The 23,101-nt window shown below is 50.3% G+C and overlaps 1 protein-coding gene across 2 annotated transcripts; it reads left to right on the top strand.

Annotated features, from left to right (window-relative positions):
- The first annotated feature begins 1,588 nt into the window (after nt 1–1,588).
- DENND4B (DENN domain containing 4B) lies at nt 1,589–23,078 on the top strand. 2 transcript variants are annotated; one of them, XM_081340372.1, is made up of 28 exons: nt 1,589–1,658; nt 8,002–8,318; nt 8,481–8,733; nt 9,065–9,134; nt 9,896–10,065; nt 10,222–10,463; nt 10,826–10,892; nt 11,584–11,642; nt 11,719–11,863; nt 12,894–13,069; nt 13,326–13,426; nt 13,810–14,025; nt 14,364–14,509; nt 15,400–15,539; nt 16,056–16,179; nt 16,369–16,575; nt 16,810–16,938; nt 17,115–17,277; nt 17,573–17,737; nt 17,828–18,264; nt 18,366–18,470; nt 18,565–18,743; nt 18,972–19,161; nt 19,433–19,678; nt 20,097–20,202; nt 20,488–20,653; nt 21,335–21,399; nt 21,921–23,078. In XM_081340372.1, the coding sequence occupies exons 2-28, from the start codon at nt 8,020–8,022 to the stop codon at nt 22,064–22,066; spliced, it is 4,512 nt and encodes a 1,503-aa protein (XP_081196498.1). In that variant the 5' UTR covers nt 1,589–1,658; nt 8,002–8,019; the 3' UTR covers nt 22,067–23,078. The 2 variants fall into 2 exon arrangements, with proteins under 2 accessions (XP_081196498.1, XP_081196499.1); XM_081340373.1 differs by lacking the exon at nt 1,589–1,658 and adding an exon at nt 6,980–7,075.
- The last annotated feature ends 23 nt before the right edge of the window (nt 23,079–23,101 follow it).

The following is a 23,101-nucleotide window of genomic DNA, read 5'->3' as shown; positions in this document are numbered from 1 at the left end:
GATTTTTATTTTTTTAGGGATGATTTAATCTTTTTTAATTGTTTTTAACTTTTGTATTGGTTTGGTTTTAAATACCCTGTAAACCGCCCTGAGTCCTTCGGGAAAGGGCGGTATACAAATCTAATCTAATAAAATAAATAATGCCGTGTATGCTTCTTTGCGTATGATTATTATTAAAAGTTTGTACAGCAATGATAAGAATTGATACCAACTAATAAGCCTTTAGAACAGAAGGAAGGAAGGAAGGAAGGAAGGAAGGAAGGAAGGAAGGAAGGAAGGAAGAAAGAAAGAAAGAAAGAAAGAAAGAAAGAAAGAAAGAAAGAAAGAAAGAAAGAAAGAAAGAAAGAAAGAAAGAAAGAAAGAAAGAAAGAAAGAAAGAAAGAAAGAAAGAAGCAAGCTGAAAACGTGAGGTGCATCTTTACATCCAAATAAGGTTGGTCAAAAATAAAAATGAAGATGAAAGAAATAAGAAATAAATACATAAGAAACGAGGCTGACAACTCGAGGTGCATCTTTGTACCTACATTTTTATAGGCCAAAAAATTAAAAAAAATAAGATTAAAATAAATAAATAAATCTTGCAAATTTGATTCTCTGTACTTCAGTCACCGTGTGCTTCCTCAGCTCGATCAATGGGCAGGACTATAGATCCCCAAATCCCCAGCTAGGGTGGCCAACAGTCCTTTTAGAGAATGTAGGTCGTCCCGGGCCTTATAAACCGGCCAGGTTGGCTGTGGATGATGGAATTACATTCCCAAGCCCCGTTTAAGAATACCGAATTTTGCAGAGGTGCTCGTTGCTTCACCGTTCCACTAGAGGGCGCGCCGACACAAGCCAGGGCTCCGCCTTCTTTATAGTCATTTATACCTGACAGATTTGGGTTTAAAAAGTATGAAATGAGCAAAAAATGGGGGTCTCCATCGAAAGAGAACAAGGATCTTTTGGCCCAGGAAAAACAAAACCCTCCGAGACGGAAAATTCCCACCAGGCAACTACGGGGTTGCTTCAAAAGCGGTGGAAAGAATTGGACACCGCGCCACAGAGCATGTACAGAGTGCCTTCCACACCCGCCCATTGCAATCCTTGTAAGTTGCAATGGGCGGGTGTGGAAGGCACTCTGTACATGCTCTATGGCGCGGTGTCCAATTCTTTCCACCAATTTTTTGCACCCGAGTTTGTTGTTGTTGTTGTTGTTGGGTTTTTTTCCCAATTCCCGGGGTCCAGTCCCATTGCAAAAGCAATCAAGCCTTCGGAAGGGTCTCCGAGGGGTCCCCCGTCCCACCCCAGGGCTTAATTTCTCCACGTCCACCCGAGAAGGAAGGGTGCAAATGCAAAGCTTTCCCACCCACCCACCCACCCACCGCACGGGAGACCCTCGATTTTTTTTTTCTTCCCCAACAGGGGAAAAGTCAGCGAGTGGAGAAACGGGCTGATTCACACGTGCAATCCCCCTTCCCCCGAGCCTGCTGGGTTAAACGGGTTAAAAGCAGCAGGGGGAAAGGTCCTCCTTGCCGCTAGAGGGCGCCCTCGCCCCCCTCTCTCTTCCCCCCCACCCCACATCCACCCCCCCACCCCACCCCCAAGCCAGCGAGCAGAATCCGGGCAATGGCGAGGCTGGAGCTTGGCAAGAGGCAGGAACCCAGCTGAAGTTTGCACAGGTTAGGTGGCAGGCGCGTAACGTCTGCAGGCGTGACCCGGTTCCTGTTTTGCAATCTGTGTGGGGGGGGAGGGTGTCCTCCTGGCCCCCACCAGGTCCCTTCTGGGCGCCCCCTCCCCCAATTGCAATGACCCAGCTGCAGTTGCAGCGGTTGCAAATTTGCAGTTTTGCAAAACGGGGGGGGCGGGTTGGGGTGAGGGGGGACGAGGAGAGAAGGAGGGGTACGTGGGGAGACCTCCCTCCCCTTCTTGCCCCTCCCTCTCTCTTCAGCTGACTGTTGCTGGGGAGGGGGGGGCCGTTGGCTTGCAGGGAAGAAGCCCCCTCCCCCCCCCTGCAATTTCCTTCCTTAATTTTGGGAGAATTCCCACCTCGCTCCTCCTCGTTTTCCTGTTGCATTGCGCTGGTTTTCCTGGATATGGGGGGGGGGCGTCACTGGCTGGGGAGGATGGGATCTGTACCCCAAGCTTCTTTCCCTGCCGGCCCACCCTCCCTTTTTCCTTCTCCTCCCTTCCCCCTGCAGCCAGCCGAGCCTCTGTGTCCCAGGGCAGTCTATCTGAGCTCTCTTTTCTCGTCCCCCCGCGGTGGGAAGCCTTGGGGAGCAGCGCCTGGTCAGCACCTTGCCGGGGATTATGGGGAAAAAAAGAGTAGCGTCTAAACCCCCCCCCTCCCCAATCAGGCTAACCAGCTGCTGGGTTTCAACATCAATTTTTGGTGGCTGTTTTTTTTGGGGGGGATAACGACAAAAACGGGGGCGGCGCCAACGGAATGGGTCCCGTGTCTGCGGCGAGCAAACAGGTGTCGTTGTGGGTTTCTCGCTTCCTTTTCGGTCTCTTTTCCTCCCCCGTAAAACTTGAACCCAAAACTTCCCCCCCCCTTTGACTTCCTGCTTTGACTTGGGCACCTGTCTCCTCTGCCAGGCAGCCAAGCCCCGCCCCCTTCCTCTCCCCCCCCAAATCTCCAGACCCCTCCTACCCCCTGGTTTTTTTGGGGAGGGGGGCTCACGTAGAAATAATAATTTTCCAACCTCCCCCTTCAAGGAGGCAAGTTGTCCTCTTCTTACAACGTTCCGTTTAGTGACCGAAGTTACTAAACGGCACCAAAAAAAAAAAGAGAGAGAAACTTAGGAGCGTGTTTCACACTTACGACCGTCGCAGCATCCCTAGGATCAAAAATTCAGACGCTTGGCAACTGGACTCGTATTTATGACGGTCGCAGTGTCCCGGGGAGGGGGGGTCATGTGATCCCCTTTGGCAACCAAAGTTAAGCCGCAGCGCAGCGATTTGTTTAACAACGGCGGCGAGAAAGGTCGCCAAACAGGCAAAACTCGCTTCACGACGGTCTCACTTAGCAACGGGAATTTTGGGGGCTCAGTTCGTGGCCGTAAGCTGAGGACAACCTGTTTCCAGTTACTTCCTAGCCCTCCTTCGCTCGTCCGTTCTTCCCGCGGAAAAAAACACCCAGACAGAATTTCTAAATTCCGTCCTAGGCTGGCTGCATTGTGTCAGACTTGGCTCTCTGGGCGTGTGCAGAGTTTAAACACCCCACCTACTTAAAGAGGAGGGCAGGTTAAAAGAACAGGGCCTCGCTCAACGTTTCCAGAGCAGGTTTGTCCAAATGTGGCCACTTTAAGGCCTGGGGACTTCAACTCCCAGAATTCCCCGCCAGCAAATTATATAAATATAGAAACATTTTGATCTCTGTTTTCCAGTTTCCTTGTGTTACCCCTGCAGTTTGGGTTAAGGATTGAACTTCTTTTTTTTCCTCTTCCCTCCCCATGTCTATTTCCTTTGATGCTATGCTATTTCAGATCGTCCTTTATCCTGGATTCACTTAACAAACGTGTGAATAGAATATAGAATAAAGAATAGAATAGAATAGAATAGAATAGAATAGAATAGAATAGAATAGAATAGAATAGAATAGAATAGAATAGAATAGAATAGAATAGAAATAATCAGCATAGCATAGCATAGCATAGAAATAATAGAGTGAAAAAATAGAATAGAATAGAATAGAATAGAATAGAAATAATAGCATAGCATAGCATAGCATTGAAATAATAGAGTGAAAAATTAGAATAGAATAGAAATAGAATAGAATAGAATAGAATAGAATAGAAATAGAATAGAATAGAATAGAATTAAGCAATAGAATAGAATAGAATAGAATAGAATAGAATAGAATAGAACAGATATAAGAAGAATAGAATAGAATAGAAATAGAATAGAATAGAACAGATATAAGAAGAATAGAATAGAATAGAATAGAATAGAATAGAATAGAATTAAGCAATAGAATAGAATAGAATAGAATAGAATAGAATAGAATAGAATAGAATAGAACAGATATAAGAAGAATAGAATAGAATAGAATAGAAATAGAATAGAATAGAACAGATATAAGAAGAATAGAATAGAATAGAATAGAATAGAATAGAATAGAATAGAATTAAGCAATAGAATAGAATAGAATAGAATTCAGAACAGAATAGAATAGAATAGAATAACAGAGTTGGAAGGGACCTTGGAGGTCATCTAGTCCAACCCCCCGCTCAGGCAGGAAACCCCATGCCTGTACACTTACCAACTTAACTGCCGTGTTTCACTTAACAACCGTGGCAGGAAAGGTTGTAAAACGGGTCCGAATTCACTTAACAAACATTTTGCACAGCGACAGACGTTTTGGGCTGGGCTACTGTCATAAGTGGAGGACCGTCTCTAATCACGGTTGGTCCACACTCTGGGGAGGTGGGGAGGGGGTGGCCTCTGTGTCTTCTTGCACTCCCCTCTCTCTCTTCCACACCCCTCCCCTCATGTAGTGAGGAGGGTGGGTTTTCCCTGACTTTCACTTTTCGTCCACACTGGAGGGGGGGGGAAAAAGGGAAGTGCAAAGATTCAAAGTCCTTCCTGGCTTCGTCCCATTTCTGGACACCGTAAGTGACCCCCCCCCCTCCGGCTAAAACTCTTTTTGCCGGTAAAAACCCGCTTTTTCTGCCAAATCTGCGCCAGGCCCGAATGTCTTTCGGGGCTGACTCTGCTCTCCGTCGCCTCTGCAAAAGCTGAGCGTGCGACACTCTTGGCAGAAATAAAAAACCCGATTTGATTAAAAAGCTCTTTTTATATATATATATAAAAAATCCTCCCCTGGTCAAGGCAGTTGAAGACCTTTCCTGGTTTGAGTGTGATTTTTTTTTAATTAAATCCGGCAAAGCCTGTTTGCAGGCTGGCCTTCCTCGCAGGGAGAGCGTGGGCAGATCGGCCGTAAGCTGGGATCGACGTAAAATTGTGGCTGGGGTGCGCAGCCGGATGGTGGCCACCTTCAGCCAAAGGTGGGTAAAAACCAGGATGTCGGTGCCGGGCTGTGGTGAGAGACTGGTGCCTTTTGCAGGCAGATTTGGCGTTTGGGGTAAGGACTAAGAGGTAGACCAGACACCCCAAAAGTTTGGGGTGACCACCATTCTGAGCATTGGGGTTTAATGCAGGGGTGTGCCTCTGCTGCCTTCCTCAAAAGCAGCCTCGGATCTGTGGCTTATTGTGTGTTTTCCCCGTCGCCGGACGTTGACGTCAGTGCAACTGAAATGTAAGCCATTTTCCTGGACTTGCTAGTTGTCTGCCTGCGGGGATATTCTACCCAGACCACCCCGTCGTCTGGGGGAACACGCAGGCTTTGCAGAGAGGCTTTTCGACATGGAAAATAACCCCCACTTTGACCCCAGAATTTCCCCTCCTCTCTGCCTTCAGCGCATCCCGAGAGACGCACATCGTGGTTTGCTGTTTTAGTTGCGAGTGCCAACTAGGCCCAAAGATTATTATTATTTTTTTGCGACAACTCCCAGCGGGAAGAATTGAGTGTGGGATAGTCCGAAGTTGTCGGGAGTGGGCAGATTCCTGGCTGCCTGGCACACAGGCAGGAATTCAAACGGTAGAGCTGGCAGCCCGTTATCCCGGGGCGGGAGGGGGGGGGGAGGCCTGCGTTGTGTCTTTTTGCAGAATCAAACAAACAAATATGAAGCGATCTAAATAAACAAATGTGAAATATACTAAGCAAAGGTTGAAATGATAAATACGTATAAGAAGTTGTTTTGCTGCAGGCCGAAAGGCTGGCGGTCAGGCGGGGACAGCGGTGGCCCTGTTCTTGTTTTCCCCAGCCAGGTGATGGCGGAGGTGTGAATTGTCGTTGTGCCAGACCCGAAATAGCTTTGTGACACTTTGGCACTGGCAAAGGGGCAGGCAGATAAGAGCGGCTGCCCTTGAAAGAGGGGAAAACCCGGGGTTTGCTCTGCATGCTCTGTTGTTCTCCAGCAAGTGAGACCCCATTAATTCAAGGGGGGGGACACACATTAGAAAACAAGCTCCCTGCAAGCAGAAAAGTAGCACTTCAAGGAGAAAAGTGTCAGATTTTCAATGAGCCGGGAATGCTTGTCCTCTCCGTCTCCTTACTATGGTTTTTCGGCAAGCGAGACGCCGTTAATTTGGAGAGGGGTGGGGTCACATTAGAGTTCCCCGCAAGCAGAAAGGTAGCACTTCAAGGAGAAAAATGCCAAATTTTCAATGAACCGGGAATGCTTCTCCTCCCCGTCTCGTTACTATGGTTTTTCAGCAAGTGAGACCCCCCCATTAATTTGGAGAAGGGGGAGGAGGGTCCACCTTGAAAAATCAGCTCCCCGCAAGCAGAAAAGTAGCACTTCAAGGAGAAAAGTGCCTGCCAAATTTTCAACGAGCCGGCAATGTTTGTCCTCCCCATCTCCTTGCTATTGTTCTTCAGCAAGTGAGACCCCCCCATTAATTTGGAGAAGGGGGAGGAGGATCCACCTTTAAAAATCAGCTCCCCGCAAGCGGAAAGGTAGCACTTCAAGGAGAAAAGCGCCTCTCCCTCTTTGCCAGCGCCATATTTTCAATCAGCCGGGAACATTTGTCCTCGCCGTCTCCTTAAATGACCCCTTTTTATTTTCCTCGCTTTTCTTTTTCCCAACCCTTTTTTCTTTTCTGTTTTTCCAGCTCTTTTTCTTCACCCTGGGATTCGCCCGAGCCGGAGCTCCCCTGCGTGTCTTTTGCATGCCTCTGAGCACGCACAGAGTTCACGGCAGATGTCCCGGTTTTGAATCTCAAACCGAAAGGCCCGGTTGGAGAAAACGTGACTTTTACTCTGAATAAATCTCAGAAGTGGGGGGGGGGGAGTTTTTTTCTCTTTTTAGCGAAGTTGAGAAATGAGAAATTGGGACTTCCTTTTCTGACTCGCCCAGCCCTTCCCGGCGTTTTGCGTTCGCTGCAAAAAACCACAATCCGAGTTGTTGCCGCCCTCTCTGCGCTGAAGACCCACCGGTTCGGGGCAGCGAGTTCGAAAAGCGCTGAGGACCCCCTTTGCTTTGGGAAGTTGGAGGTGCTGGGCGGGCATTGGGCACCCAGCGCCGGTCATTCGGTCAGTTGGCACAGGTTGACACCTAAAAGGAAGAGGCGTTGGGCCGGAGGAGGAAAGAGCAGTGCCCAGCAGCCTCAACCAGGCAGAGCGGGGTGGGGGTGTGGACTCCAGATCCCATGGTTCTTGGCTGTTGGAGCGATGGGACCCCGAGTGCCGTTGGGGCCGTGGCCATCACAAGGAAAGGCTGGCTAACTTATTCGAAGACAGAATGGTTTTATTTTAAAAAAAATTCTGTCCTTTTTTTTTAAAAAAGGAAAAAAAAATACTTTTTTAAACTTCCTTTTTCGCTCTCCTTGAACGTGTTTCGATAGAAAAGATTCCCGTGCTTCTTTTTGATTTTTGAATTTTAAATTTCTTCCTTTTCGCTTCCCCCCCCCGAATTCTGTTCCTTTTCTTCTCTCCCCCCCCCTTTTTTAAATTTTATTTTTGAAACAAATGCTCTTTTTTTTAGGCTTCTGCTTTGACCTTTCCTCCTCCCTCCCCTCTTTATTTTTTTCAACAAACACTCTTTAAACTTCTTTCTGAATTCTTTTTCACGGGCCTTCTCCCCCTCTCCTTTTTTAATTTTTATTTTTTTTTAAAAAAAAGACTACTGTTTAAACTTCTTTTTCCACGTTTGCCTTTATTCCTTCCTTCCTCCCCCTTTTTCTTAAAACCCAAATGCTCTTTTTAAACTTCTCTTTAAACTCTCTAGTCTAGATGGAAACGTAGCCCACTGTTTCCGGCTGCCGGCGTTCGAATCAAACTTGATCTAGGAAGCGGGAATGACGGGGGGGGGAGGGTCTCCCGGCTCCTCCATCGCAAACGGACCCTCCAACGTTCCGCACAGACCTTCCGCCGTTGCCCGGACAGGCTGGCGGCCTATGGTAGGGGTGGGGGCCCTCCAGCTCCTGGCGTCACCCTCTCGTTTCCTTGCCTTGCTGCAGATGCCCTGAGCCCCCGCCATGGCGGAGGAGTGGGCCCCCCAGCTGGTGGACTACTTCGTGGTGGCCGGACTGGTGGACACTTCCAAATCGCTGGAGGATGAGAGCCCGGCCTCTCGTCCGGCCCGCCCGAGCGAGCCCATTGTGGACGTGGCCGTTATCGTCCGCTCGCAAGGCGAAGAGGTGCCCCACGGCTTCACCAGCATCGACCGGACCACCGCGGGGCACCCGGTGGAGCTCAACACCAGCCTACTGAACAACCCCCAGATGTTCATCTGCTACCGGCGGGGGCGGGATAAACCCCCCATTGTGGAACTGGGGTAAGTCGCGGAGGGCTCGGGAGGCATTTGGCGCCAGCCGAGAAGAGCTATCCTATCCTGTCCTTTTCGGAGAGAATTCCGTACTGTAACTCCCAGGATTCCCGCCCGAGAGAGATGCCCTATCCCATTCTCCAGGAGGGTGACCTTGCTTGGCTTCTTTAGGGTGCATTATGGTGGGAAGGACCAACCCAAACCGGGCTACAAAATCATCGACACGACGCCGTACAGCCACTCGGCGAACCTGGCCTCGGGCGCGCCTGGTCACCAGCACACTTTCCTGACCTACCGGCGGGCCAGCGAGGGGCAGGCGTACAGCGCCTTGGGGATCACGGACATCTGCCTTATCATACCCAGCAAAGGGGAGAGCACACCCCACACTTTTTGTCGGGTGGACAGGAACCTGAACGCCGGGATGGTGAGTCGGGGACCAGGGGGATGACGATTTTTTTTTCTAGGCGCTTCGGATGTTGCAGTTCCCGAGAGTCCTTCACACCTCGCAGGGTTGTGGGTGTTGGGTAGAGGTGGTCTGAACACCCAGAGAGGACCCCAGTCTTGGAAACTCTTAAAAAAAAAAACCACAGCAAGGGGACGAAGACAACTCCATGATCTTTTACGGAGAGCAGGGAGTTCTGTTCCTGGTTTTGTGTCTTCTTGGATAAGGCAGATGGACAGACAGCCTGCTTGTCACATCTCTTCTGCTTCTCCGTTCGGCTGACAGCCCGTCTTATGCTCCTCTCTCCCCACAGTGGGGTCCAGCCCTCTATATCTGTTACAAGATGGCGCTCGCTAAAGGGAACACCCTGGTCTACGAAGCCGGTAAGGGTTTGCTTCCTTCCATGAGTCTCTGCTCTTCGCAGGTCAGTTGATTGGGCCCAGTCTACAAGGCCAGGCCCACAAAGCTAGGGATGCAGTAGTCAATCCCATAGTTTGCCAAAGCACGGAGAGCAGGGCAGTCAAGGGAGAGGCCGAGAAAGAGAATTAGGCTTTCACCTCTTCACCGTACGTTATTTCTTATTTTTCCCTTAATTCAGTATTTTAAATAAATAGCTCAACCAGCCTCAAAATGGAACCAGAATAAACATTTAAAAACATCCCACACATTATAATTCTGCAGGAATTACTAGTTCTTTATGAATAACTGAATATATCCTGTTGGTTTAAGAGCCTGGAAATTGCTATCAAGCTTCGAAATAAACGTAAACATCAAGAACCATGATATTTACTCAGAACGCTGGCTGGGGGATTCTGGGAGTTGAAGTCCGCCCCTCTTAAAGCAGGCTGGCTGGGGGATTCTGGGAGTGGAAGTCCACCCCTCTTAAAGCAGGCTGGCTGGGGGATTCTGGGAGTGGAAGTCCACCCCTCTTAAAGCATGCTGGCTGGGGGATTCTGGGAGTGGAGGTCCACCCCTCTTAAAGCAGGCTGGCTGGGGGATTCTGGGAGTGGAAGTCCACCCATGAGGGATCCTGGGAGTTGAAGTCCATCCCTCTTAAAGCCGCCAACTTTGAGAAACACCTTGGTCTGAATCCACCCTCCTACAACTTCTTTTAAGCCAAGATGGTTCTTTTCTCACTCTCCAGGTCTCCTCAGCCGCTACCCGGAGGAGGACAACGAGGTTTTCCCCCTCCCCGAATCGGTGCCCGTCTTCTGCCTCCCCATGGGGGCCACCATCGAGAGCTGGCCGGCCGACACCAAGTACCAGCTTCCCGTCTTCTCCACCTTCGTGTTGACTGGCGCTTCCGGGGACAAGGTAACCCATGTGCAGGAGCAAGGGACTTTCCCCTGGACCGGTCCGGGGGCGGGGGGAGGCCCAAACACAGAGGCCTAGATCTTCCTGTCACTCACTCAAGGTGAGCTGTGCCCGGAATAACCTGGCACCCCTCTCCTCTCTCCCTCCTTACTCCAGGTTTACGGGGCTGCCATGCAGTTTTACGAGGCCTTTCCCCGGGAACGCCTCACCGACCGGCAGTCCGTATGCCTCAACCTCCTCACCGTGGTGGACCGGCGCCCCATCACCAACAAGTCCGTGCAGACCCGAAAGAGCATCTGCGTCCTGTCTCACTGGCCGTTCTTTGACGTCTTCCGCAAATTCCTCACCTTCATCTACCGTTACAGCGTCTCCGGACCCCACGTGTTGCCCCTTGAGGCGTAAGTGGGGAGGGTGGGTGGAGGAGGCGGCTAGAAAGGGGACCCCGAGGAAGCCCACAGAGGAGGCTATTGAAGGAACCAGCCTTCCTTTTTCCCACACGTGCTTGCGACGGTTGGTGTTCTCAGATAGACTGTGCCCGGCTTTGGAGGTTCGTTCAGCAGAAACAAAAGGTTCTCTGGGCTAAACCCCACCGGCTTCACGCAAGTGGCCCAAACCTCATCCCTGGGACACCCCCGTGTTGTGTCTACATCCCATTGACCACCACAAACCGAGATCGCTGGCATTTATAAAAAAAAAGGCTTGTTATTTTTGAACCATTTCATTTCTGGTGACTTCTATGTTGTTGTTTTTCCCCCCCTAGGCATATTTCCCATTTCATGCACAACGTCCCTTTCCCGTCCCCTCAGAGACCTCGGATCTTGGTCCAGGTGAGTAGAAACCCCGGAGCCCGATCGGTAGGTGGATGATGGGAGTTGGCATCCATCGATCGAACCTCGTGAATTTGGGGAAAGAGGAAAGGAACTTGGCTTGTGTTTTGCTGGACCACTGTTAACGATTGTTTGCACCGTCAGCCAGATGTTTAGCCTGGATTTGTCATTTTGATCCACCTCAAGTCCTTCCCAAGGACCTGGGACAGGCAGATGTTTTTGTTTAATGCTTTAGGTAATAAATCCAATAATTACATTAAAGCGCAGGATGTCAGCTGCTGCAAGCCGAGCGTGCCTTTGGCAATTGACCAGTGTTGATTTTTGTCAACGCCGATAGTATTATTATGGTTTATGTTTAGACTGGATGTCGCATTTTAATCTACCTTTCAGCAATTGTTTTTCTTTAATAATATTCAAGGTCTCCTCACAGGATGTCAGGTGTTCCTAGCTAAGCTACCTTTGGCAATTGATTGATGGGGATATATTCCTAATTTTCTGCCCTCCCTACCGTCAGTTTTCATTTCTCCAAAACGATTCCCTGTTTGCGTCTCGTTTATGACGCCTTCGTTGCATTTCTCCCGGGTGCAAATTGGAGCGTGGGGAAGGAAGGCATTTTGCAGTTGTGCGTTGACGCAAGATGTTGTGTCGTGGATCAGCTCCATCTGAAACCCTCTTTTTTTTTGCCCCTCAGATGTCGCCCTACGACAATCTGCTTCTTTGCCAACCTGTCTCATCTCCGTTACCTCTCAGGTAAGGACGGGATGAACCCAAATCCTGTCCGGATTCTGCTGGTAGAAAATTCAAAATTTCCCCCTTCTCTTTGCAGTGGGGCCAGCTTTCTCACCCTCCTTCAGACCCTGGGCCCCGAAAACGCCGTGGCCCTGATGGTGGCCGTGTTGACCGAACAGAAACTCCTCATCCATTCCCTGCAGCCGGACGTCTTGACCAGCATCGCAGAAGCTTTGGTCTCGGTTAGTGACCATTGCCCTGAAGCCAGAAGACTGGGCAAGGGGAACCTCAAGAATGCAGAGAAAAATTGGGGGGGAGGGGGTGTCCCTGTGTACCGTTCCTTGGCTAAGAAGACCGGTCTCCCCAAATTGCAATGATCATTTGGAAAACTGTGCACGGGTGCATTGATTATCTGGCATAAATTATGGACGGACAATTGCGCTGAATTGCAGTCCCGCTTTCCTGAATCTGTGTGTAAAACAGGGATGCCCGATCTGGGTAACTTTAAGAGCCTTGGTGGAGCAGTGGGCTAATGCCTCCTTAAGTAACACCAGCTGCCTGCAATTAGTGCAGGTTCGAGTCCCACCAGGCTCAAGGTTGACTCAGCCTTCCATCCTTCCGAGGTAGCTAAAATGAGGACCCAGATTGTTGGGGGCAATTAATAATGCCGCTTGGGGGTGTGTGTGAAAGCCCTAATAAGCAGGCATATATACATAGAATGAAGGCTACTGCTAAGCTTGTAAGCCGCCCTGAGTCTTCGGAGAAGGGCGGGATATAAATGGAATTAAAATAAAAAAAAATAAAGACCTGTGGACTTCAAATCCCAGAATTCCCCAGCCAGCAAATTGCATAAACACAGAAGCATTTCGGTCTCCGTTTTCCAGTTTCCTTGTGTTACCCCTTGAACTTGGGTTAAGAATTAAGCTTGGGAATATTTTTCCCCCCTCTTCCCTCCCCGTGTCTGTTTCCTTTGATGCTGTGCCATTTCAGATGGTGTCTTTATTCTTTATCAAATCAAAAGCGCTCCAGAATTCATACACAGGTTTTGTTGATCTGCAGCTGCTCCTCCTAGCGAGGTCTTAAAAGTTGCCCAAGTTGGACATGCCAGGTGTGAAATGTTAAATGCTTACACACGTATGTTGTTATTATAGTCTCGTGCTCCATTTTTAAAAAAAATATTTGGTCAAGTTGTGAATGTGTGGGTGTGGGTGTCATAATGGAGCTTCAACACAAACACACACACACACAAACCAGTTGTGTTTGTCCCTCCAGATGATTTTTCCCCTGCGCTGGCAGTGCCCGTACATCCCCCTCTGCCCACTCACCCTGGCCGACGTGTTGTGTGCCCCCGTGCCCTTCATCGTGGGGGTCCACTCCAGTTACTTCGACATCTACGACCCCCCTCACGACGTCGTCTGCGTGGACCTTGACACCAACACCATCTTCCAGTGAGTGTCCTCATCCTGCCAAGTCGTGGTCGTAAGTCAAGGAGTACCAGTATAGACTGAAACAGCAGACTTTTGAAAGCCTAAGGTTTTTTTTATGTTCTATTTTATACTAAGGAAGATCAAGATGAGGCTGCATTGAGTTTCTTTCTCACCCTTCCATCTCGGGTCATGCAAATTTTTCCAGAATTGATACTAGCATTCTCGGGGACCCCAGCAGGAGGCACTAATCGTAGGGGCAGCTTTGTTGTGTGTGCAGGTGCGAAGAGCGGAAGCTGTTGTCGTCACGCTCTCTACCCCGGAAGCCGTGTAAAGTGCTGCTGGCGTCGTTAAACTCCCAGTACCAACAACTTGATGAGAGTAAGTCACCACGGTCTTGGCGCGGGTGTCATAAAGTCTCAGAGGGCAGGTGGGCACGGACCCCCGAGAAGAGAAAGGTAGTAGAAGGGGACACTCAACTGCGACGTAACAATGGCGTTTTGCGGTGTTTGAGGAGTGCTCCAAATGCCGAGATCCATGATCTGTAGTTTGGTAGATTTATGTTGCTACTACATCCCACCTTGTAGTACCTGCCAGAGGTTCTCCGAGCCCCAACTCCACTCCCTTTGATGCAGCCCCCCCCACTGCAAAATATTAAACCAGAATTAAAGCCTGCCCACCTTTGGAACTGATGGGCATAACTTGGGCAAACGCTGGTTTTGGCGTGGCCTTTTGTAGCCAACGGTTCGGTCCTTCCTTCGCAGTGTACAACCGTCCTGTGGAGGAGGCCTCCTTGGAGTTCCTGCTGACCGACTATGACGTCATTTACGGGCGCCGGAAACAGCTGGAGCTGGACATCCGAGGGGCGTTCCTGCGATTCATGGCTTGTCTGTTGAAAGGCTATCGTAGCTACCTCCGACCCATCACCCAGGCCCCTTCGGAGAAAACCCGGGACTCCAGCAGTCTGTTTTTCCTGCAAGGTGTAGATTCGTTTCACTCATTTAGAGAAAGCCTCTTCCTCAGGGACACAGGCACGGCTTCTTCCATTTAAAAATAAATCCTCTTTTAAAATGGCGGTTCTGGGAACGGGGACGCAAAACAAGGCAGGGAGTCCGGATAAGGGTACGGAGAGGAAAAACTCTTAGTTTAGGAATCCATTCCACCTTGTAGGGGAAAATTGGCCCGGGGAAGGATTTGTTGCGTGTCTTTTCCTCATCCCTCCCCATTCCCTTTCCTTTACTGTCGTTGCTGCGTGGGAGAATAATTGCAAGAACTGTCGTGAAAGCTAACCCTCGCTCGCTCGCTCCGTCCCACACAGGCTTTCTGAAATCGCGGGAGCGAGCGTACCACAAATTCTACGGGCAGCTTTTGCGCACGCAGCTCTTCACGCAGTTCATCGAGGAATGCTCTTTCGTCAGCGACCGTCACGCTTGCCTGGAGTTTTTCGATTCTTGTGTCGACAAGGTAGCTGGAAGGGGATCCGAATTGGGTTTCGGTTTAATTCATGACTGCGCCCCGGAGAAAAAGGCATGGAGGTGACGCTCAACCCCAAAACTATTCCCTCGCCGTCCTTAAAACCCGAGCCTGGGTTGCAAGGGCTAGTAAATAACCCCGCCGCCACTATAGAAAGGAAGAAAAAGCAATTGTTGGCGGACCACAATGGAGTCCCAAGTTTCTGTCACTAAGCGAGTCACTAAGTTAAGTGAGGTTTGCCTCCTTTCACGACCTTCCTAGCCACAGCTGATGAGTGACTCCTTGCCGGTTGTTAAAGTAGTAACACGGTTGTTAAGTGAATCTGGATTTCCCGCTGACTTTGCACGTCAGAAGGTTGCGAAAGGGGATCACGTGAACTCCCGGGACTTTATGACCGTCATAAATGTGAGTTCAGTTGCCAAGCTCCTGAATTTGGAACACGTGACCTGCAACGGTCGTAAGCGTGGAAAAAGGGACCTAAGTTCAAAGTTACAACACCACGGGGAAAAATGGGACCTAAGTTCAAGGTTACAACGGCGCGGGGGGAAAAAAGGGACCTTAGTCCTTTTTTCCCAGGCCATTGGAACTTCGAACGGTCGCTAAACGAACTCTTTTTAAAGTCGAGGAATACCTCTAGAATTTCAATTTTCCAGGCTTTCCTGCTTTGAAGGACACACACACACACCCTGTAGAGCTGCTAGCTTGGAAGGGGGTTTTTTGTGTGTGTTTTCCAATGCTCAGAGCAGAGTTTCTACTTGCAAAGCCCACTTCTCCATCCTAAGCGAGCCGGCCAAGACCTTGAGATGGTTCCCTTCGTGGGACGGTGGCTTCATTTTCAATTTTTTCTCTCTCTCTCTCTCTCTTTTTTTAAAACAATTCAGGTGCAGGTGGATTTAGAGAAAGCAGAGGAGGCTCCGCTAATTGAACTGGACGACGTCCAGGGCAGCGAACATACCGTCTTTATTATGCCCCCTGAGGAGCCCACCGGGCCCAACGGCTTGGAGCTTCCAACGAGTTACAAGTGAGTTTCCCAGCCTGGTGGAAGATATAGCAAGTCCTCAGTTTACGACGGTTCGTTTAGCGACCGAAGTTAAAATAGCAATGGAACAAAAAGAAAGAGGATCTAGGCGAACAGATTTATTTGGAGGGAGGGGTGCGGGGAAAGGTCTTCCGTTTCAGTATTCGGTTGCAGGTAGTTCTCATCTTACGACCGTTTGTTTAGTGGCCAATGGCTGGGTTTTTTTTCTCGCTCTTATGACCGTTTGCATCATCCCCGTGCTCGCGGGATCAAAATTTCCAGAGGCTGGGCGACGGACTCGCATTTATGACGGTCACAATGTCCCAGGATCCTATTCTCTTTCTGCTTTTCTTTTTCCTTGGCATTCCGACTGGATGCCCGTATAAATTTTTTTTAAAAAGTGCCATCCGAGGCAAAAACTCCGTTACGGTTAAACGCCATTAGGCTTAAAATTAATGTCCCTGCATCCTTCCTGCTACTCAGAAGGAGAACTTCAGTTTAGGCTCTCCGGTCATTTAGATACGACGGCTTCCCGATACTCCAAACCAAGCTGTTTCAGCGGCCTCAGGACCAGCTCATGGCCCCGCTGTGCCAAGCCCGCACCAGCGCCCCCAGCAGTCCTGCCCCTCGCCGGACCCAGCAGGTAAAAATTACCAGGCCTTTTTTTAATTTTGCAATCCAGCCCTCTGCCTTGGGATTTCTTTCTCCCGTCCACAGACGAATCAGTCCTGAGTTCCTCCAGTCCCAGACAAGGTCGATTTTTATCAGCTTTTCTTTTTAAAAAAAAAAAACCACCAACAACAACTGAAATTAAGCCACCGTCCTTTTTTAGGAAATTAAGGTGGCCCAGAAAGTCGCACAGAAATATTCCTCCGTGCCAGATATGTGGGCTAAGTGCCTGCTGGGCCACTGCTACGCTTTGTGGTTTATCACGCTGCCCGCCTACGTCCGAATGGTGGCCGCGAAGGTACAAGCGCTGCACGTCGCATACGAGGTGCTGAAACAGATGGAGACCAAAGAGGTCGTCTTGCCAGACGAGGTGAGTGCCCATTCTTCCACGGAACGGTTCCAACTGAAACCGATGTTGTGAATAAAATTAGGATTGGGATAGGGAACAGAATAGAAATAGAAGAATGGAATGGAATGGAATGGAATGGAATGGAATGGAATGGAATGGAATGGAATGGAATATAGTTCCTTAGGAATTCACTCTTGGCTTCCCTTAAACGGCGGGAAAAGGGCATCCACAACCCCTTCCCGTTCTCGTTCAAAGGTGTGCTACCGCATCCTGATGCAGCTCTGCGGCCAGTACGGGCAGCCGATACTCTCCGTCCAAGTCATGCTGGAAATGAAACGGGCCGGGATCATCCCCAACACCATTACCTACGGCTATTACAACAAGGTATTTCCGCCCCCCACCACCACCACCTCATTTCTCCGTTCAAGTCACCTCCTCCTGGGCTCAGCATGGTTCTTGTAAGCAGCTGTGTCTTCTCCGCCCCAGCTGGCAAAGGGGACATCGGTGCTATGCTGTGAATTAAACTCAGCCTTCCCACCCCTACCCCTCTTGCGCCGCAGGCCATTTTGGAGTGCAAGTGGCCGTCCAGTAGCCAAGGTGGCCGTCTTCGCTGGGCCAAGCTTCGCAACGTCGTCCTGGGGGCTGCCCAGTTCCGGCAGCCTCTGCGCCAACGTCAACGCCAGCAGCTGGAGGTAGAATTGCAGAGTCTCGGCCTTCCAACAGGTACAGCTCTGAAAACAGGCGAGGCTCAACTTATCCAACAGTCTCCCCAGTCAGCATGTTTTAAGAGGGGTGGACTACAAGTCCCAGAATTCCCCAGCCAGCAGGCTTTAAGAGGGGTGGACTACAACTCCCAGCCTGACAAACTGGGAGGGTCCCTTCTGATCCTCTTTCTCCACCGTTATGCAGCTGAGGGCTGTGCTGCCTCTTATCTAATTACAACAACTTAACAGTAGCTCAGATAAACACGATGTCTCTCTCAAAGCGAGGGTGGGCTTCTTTTGTTTTTTACCGGCAGACAGGAAAGAAGCCAAGCCCCCCACATATCAACCCCGCACCGGCCTGCTGCGGCAGACCACCTGGTCCGGGAGCAGCTTAAGAGAGAATCCGCAACCCTCTTCCCTCGCAAAGAGCGGCAGCCTGACTTTTCCCAAACAGGAAATGCCAGCGGGCATAATCCCGGGTGAGTCTGAATTCCAGAGGAGGGGGCTTCGTTATCCAACAAGCGGGGAAATCAGGTTTACATGGCAACCTTTTAAAATCTTACTTGCAGCCGGGAAGACCCTAGGTAGTCCCAGAGCAGAAAGCAATAATACATTGTCGACACTTCCTCCTTGGCTGCGCGGTGCACGGGACGGGCCCGGAAGCTCGGAGGGCAGCAGTCTTTCAGACATCAGCAGTTTCTTAACGGACGAGAGCGACAGGTTAACGCTGAGCAGCGTGGAGACCGGACAGCCAGAGGGAGCTACTCCAGGGTCAGGCCAGGCTACTGAAAACCGTCGCCTGGGGAATACCCCTCGCCGGAGTCTGACCGCCAAACTTCAGCAGTTTCTGTCCCCCATTAAGCGACCGTCCCTGAAGCACGGTTCCAGCGGGGAGCTCTCTCACGGGCGCGGCGCATCCGAGCACCGAGAATACTCCTCTCGCCAGAGTCCGCTGGAGGGTCACTTGCTGCTCCCCCCGGAACGTCCAAGATCCACAGCCTCAGAGGTCGGTATCCTGTACACAGGATCGGGTGCGGAACGCGTCTTCCCTGCGATCTTTTCTCGCAGGTCCTTTTTCTCGACTTAACCGGCTCTTTCCTATGACAGAGTTCGGCCTCTCTGGGTAGCGAGTACGATCTCTCGGATACGTCCGTCTGCAGTTTCAACCTCCGGAAATCCAGTGATCGGTTCTCGGAGCCTCCGGCAGTTGAGGTATTTTTCCGCTTGATCCGCCGCGTCCTTTCCCGGGAGTCCTCGTCTCATTCCCACTCTTTTCCCGCGTAGAACGATTCTCATATCCTTTCAGGTGCTTCTTTCCAGCTGTTCGCGATGCCAAGCTTGCAACTTGCTGGTGTACGACGAAGAGGTGATGGCCGGGTGGAGTTCGGACGACTCCAACCTGAACACCACCTGCCCTTTTTGCGGACGTCTCTTTGTGCCCTTCCTCAGCATTGAGATTCAAGATTTCCAGATGGTTTCTCTCAGGTCCGAGTGCTAATTATGCTTATTGTTCCTACCTCTGATATCTTGATCTTACACCTGACTGTTTCCACACTGCCCGAGTGCCGATGGACCACCCTTGACCTTATTGTCTCGACTAGGGTTCTGGTGGATTGTTGGGTGTGTGTGTGTGCGGTTTTTGACCCTCCCTGTAACTTGGCTCACTTGCTTGAGCCATCTGCACTGTGTTCCAAGCTCTTCGTTCCCTTTCAGCAATGCTGATGCTTCTGACACAAGTTCAGTGTCCTCAGACTGGCCCCGGGACAACGAAGCCCCCTTGCCAGGTGGCCAAGGCCCGGTGCTAAGTGATCGGTCCCAATGCCTCCTGCTGGACGAGGCTGAGCCGGATCCACGGCGGAAATCCAGGAACGGGTCCCTGTGCAACGGCTTGAGCGAACCCCAGGTACAGATGCCCACGTTTTCCTCGTCCGGAAACAACAGATTTGGGATGGGTTTTTATGGCTTTATGACCATGTTGTTTAACAGTGGGAGTTTCTGGTCCCAAGTAACGTCATTAAGTGAGGGTTTTGAGAAAGAATAGCATAGCATAATGGAATGGAATAGAAATTCAACATAACTGAATCGCTCTTCACAGAGTCTGAGACTACAACTCCCATATTCCTGGGGATTGGCTGGGGCTGATGGGGAATTACGGCCCCTCCTTTTTCTCCCAGGTGCCTCAGGGTCCTGCCACCCATGTGGAACAGCTGGCTTTCGCCTACCTCAGCCCCCTAGTCCTGCGTAAGGAGCTGGAGACCCTCCTGGAGAATGAAGGAGCCGTGTTCTTATCTCAGCCAGAGCTGGTGGACAACCATCCCATCATCTACTGGAACCTGGTGTGGTATTTCCAGCGGCTGGGGCTCTGCAGCGGCCTGCCTCAGCTGCTCCTGGCTTCCAAACACGTCCAGACGGCCTCCCAGGTAACACATCTCTCCCTACACAACGACCCTGCAAGGGAGGCGAGGTTGAGGAGGAATCTCAAGAACATCCCCAAGGAAAAGAGAGTTGGGACATAGGTCCATCTGGGGAGGTTTTGAACAAAAGCCAACTCTTCAGAAGGGTGTTCCTGCAAGAGGCAAGGAGCTGGACTGTATGACCTTGAGGGGACCCTTTCCCATACATTTCTCCTGAAAACAGAACCAGCACCTGAGGAGAAATTCAAATCAGAATCCAGAGATTTTCAGTGTTTTTCAACGTTGTAAACTTTAAGGCAGGTGGACTTCAACTCCCAGAATTCCCCAGCCAGTTGGCTGGGGAATTCTGGGAGTTGAAGTCTACCTGCCTTAAAGTTCCCAAGGTTGATAAACTCAAACCGTTATGCTTCCCTTTCTTTTCCAGGTGCCGACTCCGGAGGGCCCTTTCGTCAACGTACGCTTGCTCTGGGACGTGCTGAGTTCCGATCCCGACAGCTATCCCCCTCTCTATGTTCTCTGGAGACTGCATGGTGTGTCTGAGTACAGTCCAGTGTTCCCTTGAACCTTGTTTTACAGTCCTTTTCGATGAGGATGGTTTTATTCGACTCATCTCCGGTCAACCTCTGCGGACCCTCCTGGGACGCAAAGCATCCCTTGGTGGTCGCTCCATCGGCATAACTGATCCGTGGAGATCCCGACGGGTTTGACTAGCCGTAATAGACAAGATGGGCATCGGTGCCATCTGGTCCTCAGGTAGCCACGTCTGAGTGGAGGTGGCATTCTGGATTCTTATGCCAGTCGTCTTCTTTCCCCAGGTCAGATTCCCACACGGTTGCAGAATTGGCGCAAGCATAACCACCCGTTCTCGCTCTCCTTCCTGGAAGCTGTCATTAACTATCTTGGCCTGGGCGAGATCCACAAAGCCATCGCCTTCTTCATAGAAAAAGTGGCAGGTTGTGCCAACTCTGGGCTGTTACAGAGGTTAGGCTTTCTTCTCATATGTCTGGGTCCAGCCCGTTACCCCCGGAAAAGGGGAACAGCAGGGGTGGGAACAAAAAGGCCTAAAATTGGGGGCAGAACCTTTAGTTATTTTATATATATATATATTTATCTCTCTTTCTTATTTTTGATATTTATTGATATTTTTATTGACATTCCTCATTCATTTTTATTGATGATATTTCTTAATTCTAAACCACCCATCTGCCGTAAAGAGAGTCTTGGATGGTGCGCATTATAACCGATAACAAAGCAACGTATAAAAAAAATAAAAAAAAATAAATTAGGGTTAAACATTTTTAAATTAGAGAATGACAAAGATCAAAAGGTGGGGGGGAATCCTAAAATGGATATTTAATGTTGGTTTGTTGCAGGCGGGGGCGTGGGGTGGGGGCAGTCTCTCAAGGGACTAGCCAGCCTCCCTGGTGGTGGGGTCCTCTTAATTAGTCCTTAATTTAGAATAGAGCTGGAAGGGACCTCAAAGGTAATAATAATAATAATAATAAGTTGGAGGGGACCTTGGAGGTCTTCTAGTCCAGCCCCCTGCTCCAGCAGGATTTCCCCAAATGTTAAGTTTTGTTAAATGGGAAAAGTAAAGCGACTTTCTAACCAGCATCCTCTGCAGATACTGGCAATGACTCCCATCTTTTTTGTCTTTTTCAGGAGCGTTTATCGTGAATTTCTCTTTCTGAAAATAGCCGCGCTGGGCAGGGAGCATGTGGACATCGGTAAGAGGCTGGGAGGAGAAGGATGGCCTCACTGTAGTATTTTGGGATTCGTCCCTTTGGGGCTTTGAGTCAGGCTGCCTCCATGAGGACTAGCACCTCGCATGGGCCCACTGTGTTTTATAAATGGGGGGGGAAGCCACTGGAATCTCTCAGCCTGAGCACAAGACCCTTACTTGCACCCAGCGTGTTTTATAAAAGGGGGGAAAAAAACAGCATCAGGATTTTCCACCTGGAGGACTAGAAACTTGCCTCTGCCTCGTGTGCTTTATAAAAGTGGGGGGCGGGAAATGCTACTAAGATTTCCCACCATGAAGACTAGAACCTTGCCCGTGCCCAGTTTGTATTATAAAAAAGGGGGCGGGTTGAATAACGCCATAAGGATCTCTTACCATGAGGACTAGCACCTTGTAACTTTGAATGGTCGCTAAACGAAGGGTTGTAAGTCGAGGTCTGCCTGCACAAGCCGTGATCTCTCTGAAACACACACACACACACACAATGTGCTTTTTCTCTCCCCACAGCTGAATTTGACAAGAAGTACAAGTCAGCCTTTTCGAAGCTGGCCAGCAGCATGGGGAAGGAACCTCTCAAGCAGCAGAGGGCCCAGCCCCTCACCACCAAGGCCATCGATTGCCGGAAGAGTTTCGGGGCCAACCTGGAGTGCTAGAAGGGGGGGGGGCAACCCATTCGTCTCTGCCTCACCTGCTGCTGCTGCTGCTACTTAGGACAAAGAAACCCAGATGAAACGGGAGCTGATACCAAATTTGGGGAGGGGGAGGCTGGGAGGGGGGCACAGCCAAGTTCCCTAGGCTGTTTCCAGCACCCCTTGGCCCTTTTTGGGGGGAGGATCAGGGGGTCCCAGGATGGAGAACAGGAGACCCCTTCCTCTTGGCCCTTGGAGCTGAGTTGCCCTCTTCCTCTGAAAAGAAACGAAATAGAGAGGAAGGGGGGTTCTCGGGCCAGCACTGCACTTTGCACATGCCTAGGAACTCAGACTGCCCCATACACACACCCACGCACCAATTCTCTTTCTTCCTTCCCCCCCCTCAAATTTGGGTCTTCACCCCTGTAAATGTCAATTTTCGTGCACAGTTGCAGAATTGAGGGTGGGTGGGCATAGTTAAGCTCCCCACCCACCCACCCAATGAAGGACAAGGCTTTCTGGTCGCTCCCCCCCCCTCCCTCTCCCTTCCCTTCCACCCCTCCCAATTCATTGAGGGGGGTTTCATTGGGGAGGGGGCAGCCCTCCACCACTCCTCCCGTCCGAGTTGTGCTTGCTTTGTGTTTTGTTTTTAGTATTACTTTTACCCGTCAGTGTTACAAGGGGGGGGGGAACAAACTGAAAAGAAGCTATTTTGTAAATTTATTTATTACAGAGCCCCTCCCACTGTTTTTCCCTGTCTTCCCCCCCCCCCCCCGGTTTGTGGCCTATGCTTTAACTGTAAGGGCACCCCATTGCAGAAAGTGGGGTGTGCCGTATTTCTGTTTGGAGAAAGGGTCCTAGGACCCCCCCCAAGCGAGGATTGCCCTCTCCCCACCTCAGGGCTCAGTCCGAGCAATATGGACCCCACCCAGCCCCCCGATTGCGATGTTTGTGTTAACTGTTTGAGTTGTATTTCGTTTGGGTTTTTTTTTCCCAATGTTCCTCTCCTGTAAATAAAAGATGCCTGTGTATTTTCCTTCCGGCGTTTTGTCTCCCGTT

The sequence above is a fragment of the Vipera berus genome (assembly GCF_964194415.1).
Source record: "Vipera berus genome assembly, chromosome: 16".
NCBI lineage: Eukaryota > Metazoa > Chordata > Lepidosauria > Squamata > Viperidae > Vipera > Vipera berus.
The sequence above is the reverse complement of the archived record's forward strand: the minus strand, read 5'-3'. Positions and strand labels throughout refer to the sequence as shown.